Consider the following 12217-nt stretch of genomic DNA (forward strand, 5'->3'; position numbering starts at 1 on the left):
CAAGTAATTCATAAAAGAGGTATGCTTACTTTGCGTCATTTCTTCTAATACATGAAATGTTCCTTCATGCTAAATGCAAATCAAAATTTTTCAATAAGGTGATCAACAAGTGTTCATTGCAACTTGAAATGTCAAAAATGGCATTGCTTGGATGGGTAGGCAACTTTTGCTAAGTTTTTTGTGGGTGTTGATGTAAAAGAAATTTGAGATTTGCCCTCCATATGGGAAGAAATAGCTCTGTGTATCCAGTTGCAAAATGCAAATGCAGCTGTAATAGCAGAAAAAGGGCAGAAAAAATATGAATAAGAGTAAAATTAAATAATTCAGTGTGGATATTCAGGAGTTCCTTCTGTTATAAATTTTCTCCATTCCATTTAGTTCAGGGAAGGGATGGAGAAAGGTAGTCTTTCAGAAAAGAAATGTTCACATTGTTTTATCTTCAATTAAAACATATTTTCTCTAATACTTTAAGTTATGTGAAGACTGAATACATACAACAAACCATCTCAGTATTATTATTTTTTTTTATAACTGAAAGAAATAAAAGTACCAGGCAGTATATTCTTTAATGTGTTCAACACCATAATTTGCTTATCACATCTGCTGTCCCGGTGAGGGAAGTGCTCACGTAGTTAAGTCCATGCAGTGGCAACAGGAGAGCTGGATTCTATTCTTCCCTTTGCAGAAGGTATAAAATAGAGTTTGGGCATTTACATCCTAAATACAACATTCAGTACTACAGCATCAGATTTTCAGCAGGCTGCCATATCCTTAACGCTGATGCTAAGCTTCCTGTACAGTGAAGTCTCACCTTCTGATTTCATTTGCACTTGCTTGGGTGTCTGAAGCTGACACAAGTCTTCTCTGTTACTGGGAAAGATCCACTATGGCTGTGTCACAGAATTCATTGAGCTAAAACAATGCCATCGTTTCCCTGATGAGTTTTCCACATACTTGCAGGAGGAGCAGTGCTGGTCCACTGTGTCACAGGGGTAGGAATGAGTGACAGGACCATGACAAGCCAAGATTGTCATGAAGAATTAAAGAGTAAAAATAAATCAGGGAGAAGAAAAAAACATCCTGAGGAGTATATCTTGAGCCCTCTTTAGAGGAGTTATCCTCTGTTTTCCTGTACTATGGACCTTAACTGCATTAATCAGCCTTTCCATGGCATTCACTGCACATAAATCCAGAGGAAATAAAGAGCATTCCTGAGCTGTTATACAGTGGTGTTGAAACTTAACACTTCTTAAAAGAAACTTCAGAACCACATATTTAAATTACTTGCAAAAAGTCACATCCTTGATAATGAGTGCACATGGATAAGCAGTTTTAGACTTTCCTCTTTCAGTGGTTTCAATGTACACAAAATAGCAAAATACTAAGTTGTGCCAAGTACACCAAATTGACTCCAGCCTAGTGATCTCAACATCCTGCTATTTCAAAAACAAACATTAAAGTGGTCAAAAAGGTCAGACTAAAGTTCTTTTAGATAGTAACTTTTGTCTTTTCAGTGAGCAATAGCAGAACAGGACAAGGGGAAAGGGCTTCAAACTGAAAGAGGGTAGGTTTAGATTAGATATGACAAAAAAATCTATACTGTGTGAGTGGTGAGGCACTGGCACACATACCCCAGAGGAGCTGTGGATGCTGCATCTCTGGAAGTGTTCAAAGCCAGGCTGGACGCAGCTCTGAGCAACCTGGTCTAGTGGAAGGTGTCTTTGCCCATGGCAGTGGGGTTGGAACTGGGTGATCATTAAGGCCTCTTCCAACCAAAACCATTCTATGATTCTATGGAAAAACTCCAAAGAGCAAAATAGAGGTATCCCCTGATCACATCTATCACCACTAGCAACTTTTAAGTCAAGGACTTTTGAGCCAAATTGCATCTGCCTGTTTATTCTTAAATATATTTTCCTCCATTAAGCATTTCCTTCAGGTATAACAAATGTACATTCAATTACCTTGTCTGCCTATTTTCCTGAGCTCACGTAAATCTGTTGTACCTATAATACCCCCTAGCAAACATACTGGTTTACTGCATTATTGAATGACTTACAGGATGCACAACAGTTCCACCAGAACAGGGTCAAAATATCTGAATAAAGAAGTATATTCAAGTTATATAAACAAAATATAATAATGGACAGAATAAGTGTTCAGGTGTAACAAGAATTTTAAAGAAACCTCTGGACTAGCTAAACCTTTGCACACAAGTATTTTATGCACTTTCAGAACTAAACAGCTATAAGAGAGAACTTGAGGAGCCTCTAAAGGAGGTATCACAGAAACAGGGTGTCCTTTTAGCAGGGTTAGCCCTTTCTACCTCGTCTTCCGGATCTGCCGAATCTTCTGTTTCACAGGCAAATTGCATGCCTCAGCTGAACACCACGCAACACATAATTTTAAATTTAAATTCAATAAAAACATTCACAGACATAAAAAGGCAGGCCCACAGAAGTTTTTGCAAGATCAGAGTCTCGGTGAGTGACGAGCTTTGAAACTCGAGGTGGAGAGCAGAAGACAAGCACAAACCACTAATTTTTTAGCAAGTTACCCCAGAAGCACTTAAAATTAAAAAAACAACCCTGTCGGTTTGTTCACTTTCCCATTCCTAGTACAAAATAGTGACAGCCTGCAAACAAACTTAGAGCAAACCCAAAGAAACACCACCCGTAGCTGGAGAATGTTCTCTTGTTTTCTCTTTCATTTTTCTTTCTTGACCTTTTCTCCCCTTTCTTTCCCCCTCCCCCCTAGTTCCTAACCGCACCGGGGGGGGAGGGGGGGGGGGGGGGGGGCGGAGAAGGAGGAGGCGAGGGACCCGCCAGCCTGCTTGGGACCGGCGGCTGGAGAGGCGACCTGCTGGAAGTTTGGGCGGTGAGAGGCGAACCGGAGGGACTTGAGGGGACGAGGAGGAAGAGGAGGAGAAGGAGGAGGAAGGCCCTTCTCGAAGAAGCTGAAACCCACCTAACCCCCGCAGAGAGCTATTGCTCCCGAGTCTCCGGCGGGGCGGGGGAGCCGGGGGGAGGTGGGATGCTGGGCGAGATGCTGGGCGGATGCTGGGCGGGATGCTGGGCGGTGTCGCCGCAGGCGCTTTAAAGCAGCGGAGGCGGCGGGTCGCGGTGTGGCGGCGGGATGGCTGAGGTGAAGGTGGCCGTGCTGGGCGGTAGCGGAGCCGGCAAGTCGGGTAAGGGGGAACCCAGGGAGCCCTCGGCCTTGGCTGTACCTCGGGTTTGGTGGAGAGGGCGGCGCGACCTGGCTAAACCTGCGTCTGCTTCCATCCTTTAGCGTTGGCCGTGCGGTTCCTGACCCGGCGGTTCATCGGGGAATACGCGTCCAGTGCCGGTGAGCGCCGCGGGATGGAGCGAGGGAGGGATGGAGAGAAGGGTGGGTGACCTTGGGGGCTCCACTCGGGGACACTTCGAGCACTTATTTGGTGGGGAATTTGGGTAAAAGTGCGGTTTCGCAGAACTTCTCGGGAGATGGAAGTTTCCTCTCGGTTATCGGCGAGAGGACCTGGTTAAGCGTGAGCTCTGAGGAGGGCGAACTAAGCTGTGAGAAAGGGAAAAGGCCAAGCGGGTGTCTGTGCAGGGATCGCCCCGAACCGCAGAGCAGCGTGGAGCGGCTGGGGAAGGGAAGATAACCGGGCTGCGAGGGTGTGTTGTAGTCAGCTCAGTCCGAGAGGAGATGAAGCAAGAGCAAAGAAACAGACAAGGGAAAAACCCCCACCAAAATGCCCACCCCCAATACCTGTTCTATTGAATATGTGCTCCTTGGCTCCAAAGGAGTGGAACAAATTGTTGTCGGGCACTGGTGGGGAATCAAAGCATAAAGCGAAGCCCCCAGTGGAGCAGGAATGCGCTGGTTGGATTGCTTTGTGGAAAGCCTGGCTGTACGGAGGACAGAAGGTCACAGTCATGCCAGAACTGATACGCTGATCTTTAACACACTTCTAAGGTCTTTGGAAGTTGGCAAAGCAGGACACGAACTTTCACATCTCGGGTAGAAATACTGTTTAACTGATACACAAACAACTTTGGAAGTCTGCTGCCACCCCAGCTGATGGGCATGAGAAGTCCCAAAACTTAACAAGGCACAGAAATTGCCACCTATCTCACTTTCCCTGATGAAGTAAAGGAGTCTTTGCACAAACGCCTTTTTTTTTTTCATAGGGATCAGTGTAGCTTCCAGTGATCCATAAATAAAACAAAAACTAGAAGTATTAAACTGAATTGCATTGAATATATTCAAATTACTATATTCTGAAGGGAGATTTAAAGGTGTATGTACATGCTCTACCAATACTTGTTACTATACAAACATAGACTGAAAAGACAATTTGAGTCCCAGCTGGCTGATCTAGGTCTGCGCTGTCACATGGAATTTGTGTAGTGCTCTCTGTGCTCCATGTGTGTTCCAAGCAGCTTACAACTAAGAACAGGTTTCCTTGTTCTGAGCCTCCAGTAAGGTCTCAGAAAAGGCTTGTTAAACCCCCAGAGCATTTTCATTTTTTAACAAATGTTTGTTGGAAGATAAGTTTAGAACTGTTTCTAGAGTGGAGGAAGGGAGAGGGAAGTGGGAATAGGAGTGGTAAAGATCATACTACTGTCAGTGGAGCCAAAACATTACTTAAAAATTTTGTTTAATTATAGAAACAACCACAGGGCTGCAAATTTTATACTCTGAGATGGTTGGGACTGATAGATCATCATCAGATGGACTCTTAATAATGTGCATAGAGAATGCTTAAGATGAGCAGGGTCCTGAGCTGAAGATGCTGAGTTCCAGAAATTATAGACCTATCCCTCATTACACAGTTTAAAGTGGATTTTCTGTAGTGCAAATATCAGTTCTTGTCTCTGTAGTTCAGAAACTGACAAATTATACTGCAGAAAGCCTGTTGACAACTAGTGCCCTGAACACAAACTGGATACACTTGCTTAGGACAGCCTGCTCATTAAAATAATAGTGATGGTCTGTCTGCAATGTTCTAGTATTGGTGGAGAGTCCTAAATCTTAGAACTACACTTGAGACATATTTTTGGACTACATCCTAAAGACATGATCCTGTAATACTCTGGATCTAATACTGCCTAGTATGAGAACTCTTGGTATCAAGCTGAGCGATATTCAACATTTATCTGTTTCTGAGCATTGTGTATCCCTTTTGTCTCCATATTGGAAGAGGAAAACTAATGTCTGGAAGTATTCATTGCACCAAAACTGTGATGGGAGCCCCACAGTGAAATGATATTGGTCTGCCTAAAGGGTTGGTTTTTGTCGCAGGTTTGGCCCAGCTGTTGCCAACCCTGGACTGGCCCCCCTTTCCCCTCCCAGAACCTTCCCAGCAAAGGAAAGGGAAAAAAAACAAACAGAAAAGACACGCGCTCTAAAGAAACTGAACTGAATAAAAAGAATAAATTATATTTACTAACATTTACAAACCACACTGTATACACAATACCTAGTATCCCACCCTCCAGGGGAGAGGGGAAGGGAGAAAAGGGGATTGATTAGCCAGAAAATACGGAAGACGCCAACCCAACCTAAAGAAACTGAATGAATCAAAGCAAACACAATTAAAAACCTCAAGGAAAGGGAACAAGAATGAAACAATCTCACCCAGGACAGGAGAACCACCAGGGACCAGAGGGACCAGACTTCAACCACCTCCCTCCAGCTCCTCAGCCAAGGACAGGGAAAACAGCAACCAAACCACTCCCCCACCCTGCTAAGTGAAGACACCTGTGGAATACTTGTAACTTCCTTAGATACAGTGGTTACTGAGGAAGCCATGGGTCAAACCATTACAGTTTTGTGAAACAAAATAAGTCTGTTTCCAGTGTGTGTTAAAAACAAACAAACAAAACCAAAACAAACAACCAGTCAACAACACTACAAAAAATGCCCACCAACAAAAGGAAAAAAACCAAACCATCAAACAAAAAAAACCCCCTATAACTCTGAAAACCCCAACAAATCCAACCCCCTCCCCTCAACTGCAAAAACCTCAAATCACAGACAAAACCCAAAAGTCCCTTGAAAAGCCAACCAAACCAAATAGTACTCATGTTATCAAATTTCTGATAATACTCTGTATTATCAAATTTCACCATTGCTGCCTTTTCTTTTTACTGTCATCCCTAGTCATTAACACTGATTTCTTTTTTTTTTTTTTTTTGATACTGTGTATCTTTTAGAATGCATCTACACTAAACACTTGTGCCTGGATGGGAGGCAGATACACCTGGAAATTTATGACCCTTGCTCACAGGTAAGAATTGTTGGAAGGAGGGCAAAGAAAGACTGTTCTTCATTCTATCTGTATATGATAAAAAGGGTCGAGGGGTTACTAACTTTTTGTCTGCTGTTAGAATTTGTACTTGCTGTTTTTCTTTAAAGACTGAAATTTTATAGTCGCTGTGGCTGAGACCTTCTGAGTACTTTCCAATTTCATGGAAGAAGCCCTTCATTCCTTAGGTTATTGGTAAATGCTTTTGTATTTTGGCATATTGCTAACAGAAATAATTTTACCTATTTGCCTTACATAATACAGAGATAAGGTACTGGATTACATGGAGGTTTCTCAAATATCCTAAATGGATTAAATTTAGTTTATAAAGCAAGCAGTTTTTTAAATGTCTGCAGAAATAGTCAAAGTAGACATTGTTACTACTCTTGCTAGCACTTTCTGATCTGTCTTTACAAATTTTTGCTTAGGAACAAGCCTAACTAACTGTTGGCTGCTTTTTTCTCAACTTCTTTAGTACCTGCACAGGAGTGGGTAGGAGGTAGAGGTAGTATTGCTTTTCTCTGATAAGACTAGATGGGTTTTGGAGGTTCTGTATCCCATGGGAGCTGGGGAAGAAAAGTAGGTCTCAGGAGGAGACCAGGCTGGGGAAGGAGGAGTTGCCATTTTTATTTCTGCTTCCTGAAGTCTTCCTGCTCTCTGAAGTTTTCCCTTAGTAGCTGGATTCCTATTCTACAAAGCTTAGTGTCCCTTCATCCAAGAAACACCTGTGGCACACACACAAGCCACCTTTCTTGCCTCTAAATATCCTGCAAATATCCCCACAGCATTAAAAAAAACTGTTGTATTAAAGATGCTGAAGTCTCCAGACAGTTCTGGAAATTTGTTCCATCTTTTCTTTCTCATGGATCTCTTTTCACTGCCACCTTTCAGTTACCATCCCTCATGGTCAGTTACAGTCTTCCCAGTCCAGATGTTAATAGTGCTACAGTGCTGCCCTAGTGCTGGATTTGGGATGTCAGTGGAAAATATACATTGCAAGTAGTAAAGGACTAAACTAGTGAGGGACTGACTTTAACAGTCTTCAGTTTACTACTCAATATGGGTTTTCCACTCAGCAAAAGTCAATTTTTTATTTTTATTTCTTTCCTGATCAGCTTCCAGTATTTCATCTATTTTGGGTCACATGGTCTTGCTAGCTGCTGCCAAATCATATAGAGGGATAAGCTAATTTAAAATAGTTTTGAAATTACATTCCTTTGCTTAATAGGACAGTTTGCAGTTGTTGCTTTCCGGAAATCAGAAGTGCCACATTTTCTTGGGGTGAGAGGACCCAGTTGGTCTAACCCCATTGTCACTAGAGTGACTTTCATCACTAATTTTTTTTTAAACTCAACTGTGGATTGATAGGAGATTTTTTTCTAGCTCCCTCTAGAAATTTATTCTCTGGGTAGTGTTTCAGTCAGAATATTAGGAACATGCAAACCAGAGCTATAAACAGAAAATTCATGAACATTGATGGCTCCTGCGTGTTTCTTTTACACTGAATTCTACAGAATATTGAGCATAAGCAATGGCTGTATGGGTTATGCAATTTCACTTCTTCAACAAAGCATAAATGTTTCATAATGAATTTGTGGGTGATCCAAAGTGCCATCTTTAGTGATGCTTATATATTAGGCTTTTGGAACAGTATTCACCTAAATTCAATGCCAGTACCTAGACCTATTAAATATCTTTTGTAATAAAAGGTACAGCATTCTCACATTCACAGTGACAAAGAAAATGCTCTGAAGTGACAACAGTAACATTCTTTTTGCATGTGAATTTGAACTTCTTTCAGCCGCAGCGAGGAAAACTCTCCCTCACAGACGAGCTCCACTGGGCTGATGGTTTTATCATTGTTTATGACATCAGTGACAGAGCATCATTTGCATTTGCAAAAGCATTGTTGTACAGGATCCGAGAGTCTCACATAGGAGTTTGTAAAAAGTAAGTGGCATAATTTTTTTCCCTTCAGCAAACATAAAATAGCTTGAGAACATTTCTGTGAGCTTTAGGCGTCCTAGTAAGCAATTAAAATGCAGCAGCATCCCAGTGACATAACACAATGCCAACAACAAGGTGTACCGGAAGGTAAAATGTGTGGCAAATTGCAATCTATTTCACTGTATCCTAAGCCAAGTACATCAAGATTTTTGTTCTTCTTTCTTACAGAACTGCTATTTAAATTATTGTCGTACATCCATGTGCTGTGATTTGCATGAGTATAAAGCTCACACTGTCAGTCTGTGCTTTTACTCTCCCACTCGATTACCAATGGAAAGGTACCAATGTAGGAGTTGAAGAAACCATTTCCCACAATATATAAATCTAATACCATGAATGTCTCCTAAATTGCCTTTACCGGTGACCTCAATATTATTTGTGCATGTGGATAACCATATGGGAAGAAACAAACTACTTTCAAAAAGAACAACCACAACTGCAACTCTTGAGTACATGGGGTGGTGTGTATTTCTGCTTCTGTCAGCTGAGGTGCTTTCTAAATAAATGAGAATGAAATCCCTTTCTTGTATCAGGAGTGGACAAAAAAACCCAGAATGCTTTTCTCTCTATCTTACTGCTGAGCTTTCTCAATTAGGACTTCTTTGAAAGGAGTAATTTTAGCAGAAGCTTGAAATTAGGGTTCCTGTGTTTTCTTACGAGTTACATCAGTGTCAGTGACGTATCTCTTGGACTCTATTATGTTACCTACAAATGGAGATAACGATCAGCTTGCTTCCTTGTGAAGTCCAGGTGTTGACAACATACGCAGCAGTACAGAGTATGGAAACAGCAGTGGATTAAAAACACATTGAGTAGACAAACAAAAATGAAAACCTAGTGATACAGAATAGTTTGTCTGGAAAATCATTTGACATTTGGCTAGGGCAAAAGGGAAAACAGAAGTGTCTGGCAGGGTTAGGGGGCTGGTTAATTCTTTTGGGGTTTTTTTTGCAATGCCTATTGTGAACATTCACACTTTTCATATGCACTGAATATAGCACAGCATACAGCAGAGTATTGTGACATATCTTTAATTGAAACCTTTTTGATTTCAGAGTGGTCGAGTCATCAGTATTTTTGGTTGGTAATAAACAGGATTTATGCCACATGAGAGAAGTTGGCTGGGATGAAGGACAGAAGCTGGCAATAGATAACAAGTGCCAATTCTGTGAACTGTCTGCAGCAGAACATTATCAGGAAGTTGTGGCGATGTTCACAAAAGTCCTGAGGAATATCACTTCAAACTTCAAAGTGAAGGAAAAGAGACGACCAAGTGGATCAAAGTCAATGGCCAAATTAATCAACAATGTGTTTGGAAAGAGAAGAAAATCTGTGTAAAAGGTGGTTAGTCTTGAAGTAGGAACAAGCTGAAATAATGGAGCAGAGCCAGCTCTTGGGATTCAGTGAATTTCCTCCAAAGGTTGGTATCTGGAGGAGTAAGACAGTAGAAACCAAAGGTGGAAGGTAGCACGGTCAAGTGGATGGTCTTGACATAGAAGACCTGACAACCTATTTCAAATTCTACTCCAGATTTACTGTGTTTAGGGCTGTGCCACTTAAACTGTAAGCTGCTCCAGAGGAGACTTTGATTCTGTATTTATTCAACACCAATATGGTCTTGGGTAGAGCTTCCAGGTGCATCTGAAGTATAGTTATTTCACAGAGTCACTTATGTCAGAAAAGACCCTTAAGATCCAGTCCAACCATTAACCTGACACTGCCAAGTTCACCACTAAATCATGTCCTTAAGTGCCACATAATTTCCAATAAACTCAGCCTGGCTGATCAAAATCTTACTTAAGAATTCTGAGAAATAGTTAGGGGGGGTTTGTGCAAGAAAAGGAAAATAGTGAGGCTTCATGTGATAATGTATTTGCATTTAACTCAAGGAAGGATGGCTCAGATCCTTGTGTGCCTAACACCTGCTGAAATTCATATGAATTAAATGCTTACACACCAAATTCATAAATGTTTTTTACCTGCAAAGCTGCCTTGCAGAGGCACCAGAAGTAAGGAAGCAGATATATAAAGCAGTATTGTCTTTTGTTTCAGTGTCTTTTTTTTTTCTATGAGTGATGAAAGAAAGTAGAGAAGGTTGGGAAGTGTGGGAACTGAAATGTTAGTGAAATGTTAGTCAGTGAGCATTGACTGTTTTGGCAAGGTTGTTGTTTAGTAAAATAGTTTTACAGCTAGGGCCAGCGTAAGGCCAGGGCTGATCCCTTTCACAGAACAGTTTTTGTGAGCTGTAACAAAGTTTCATTACCTGTAAGGTGGATGTGGCTGTTCAGTTTTAGATGGGAGCTGAAGCTTGGAAAGCACATGGACTGGTAAAGAGCACGAGTTCTTTAGGATGTCTGCCTGGATTTAAAGGTCAGCCTGCTGGTGAGACTTGTGCTTTCCCTGAGGGCCAGTGTCTTTACAACTAGTCATCACTGTGGTATTAAAATGCCACTAAGCACTAGGTAATATATTAGCTACACTTTTCAAACATGGATATTAAACATCAGATGGGTCCAAATATTTTGTCAGTTGACATTCAGAGCTCTTACTGTAGAGAACTAAATAGGGGCTTATCCCAGTGTGTTTGAAAGTGCTGTGCTGTTACAAAAATCATGAGAGGGAAGAGAAGTGATCTGTAGATTAATTACTGCCTCCTACCCATTCCAGGGGACAGCTAGGATTCAGTCTTTGCAAGTTGCTAAGTTGAACCCTACCTCTGTTCTGAAATTTTACCTGCATTGAAACTAGTAAGATTAATTTTGGAGTGTTCACCCCCATAAGATAACATTAAAAATTATATAATCTTAGCGTTAGAAGTGTAAAATAACACTGAAGCACATTTGAATAATTTTTGACCAAAGATCACATCCTTTTTCTAAGGAAAAGATACTGTTTATTTTACTTATTATAAAACTACAAATATTGGAACATAGTTCTCAGTTGGCCGACACAGGGTTGCTTTGTTTTCATGCAGCTGCTGCTCTGCCATATCAGGAGCAGAACATTTAACTGTATTGTCAGTATCTGTGAAACTGAACTTGAAGACTAGTCATGCAGACCCTTCAGCTTTCTAGCACTCATCGGATTCCAGAACAACTAATAGGCTGTTGCAAGTCTGGCATTGCCAGATTCAGGAACTCTTGTTTGTATCTACTGCTCTGATATTAAATAAGCTGGATATAAGATGGATGTATTAATGCGCTTTTCCCTCCTCCCTTTTCTGTTGTATAAAGCTTTTGACTTCTGTAAAACTGAAGCACCATGCAGATCCGGAATTCAAATTAGAGAAAATAAATCTGGGAATCAGACACTTGGCACAACAGTGCATCTCTGGCTTTCTTTTCTGAACACAGTGAAGAAGTCTTCAGGTACCTTTATGCAGTGAAGAGTAAAGAACCTTTTAAAACAATTCTTTATCCTTTAAAAATTAGTCAAGACAGCTACAGAGAAGCTAATGAGTTTTGCTCATATTTTTGGGAATGTGGAAGTCCAGACAGGTGAGAGCATGTAATATACCCCACAGTCTCCCTTTTTGCCTAGGTGGGCTAAGTCTTGGAACAGAGAGTAGCTGTCTTCTGGCCCATGTCCTCACTTGAAAACCAGCTGAAACAGCTACAGGATGCATTTAGATTTAAGCGTACTAAAACATCCACTATATATGTAATTTGATGTTCTTATGGTCAGGTTGTCACTAGTCTTTTATTCCTGGTAAGTGCAAGTGAGCAAGAGTGCAGAATTTTAAAGCAGAGACACATTCTCCCATTCTAAATGTATTTTATTAATATTTTTTTAAAAGTGAAGGCCTTTAGAAAATACTTAACATCAATTAAAGACTGATAAATACATATATAAATATATAACTATACATATATAGGTAAGTGCTCTTGGAGTTTTAAGAGTGAAGGCAATATGTTAACT

The 12217-nt window shown here is 41.0% G+C and overlaps 1 protein-coding gene across 1 annotated transcript; it reads left to right on the forward strand.

Annotated features, from left to right (window-relative positions):
- The first annotated feature begins 3089 nt into the window (after positions 1-3089).
- RERGL (RERG like) lies at positions 3090-11909 on the forward strand. Its single transcript, XM_071549781.1, has 5 exons — positions 3090-3187; positions 3289-3345; positions 6201-6274; positions 8094-8242; positions 9355-11909. Exons 1-5 carry the CDS (start codon positions 3136-3138, stop codon positions 9635-9637), a joined length of 615 nt encoding a protein of 204 aa, XP_071405882.1. The 5' UTR covers positions 3090-3135; the 3' UTR covers positions 9638-11909.
- Positions 11910-12217: the final 308 nt, after the last annotated feature.

This window comes from Pithys albifrons, chromosome 3 (assembly GCF_047495875.1).
Source record: "Pithys albifrons albifrons isolate INPA30051 chromosome 3, PitAlb_v1, whole genome shotgun sequence".
Taxonomy (NCBI): domain Eukaryota; kingdom Metazoa; phylum Chordata; class Aves; order Passeriformes; family Thamnophilidae; genus Pithys; species Pithys albifrons.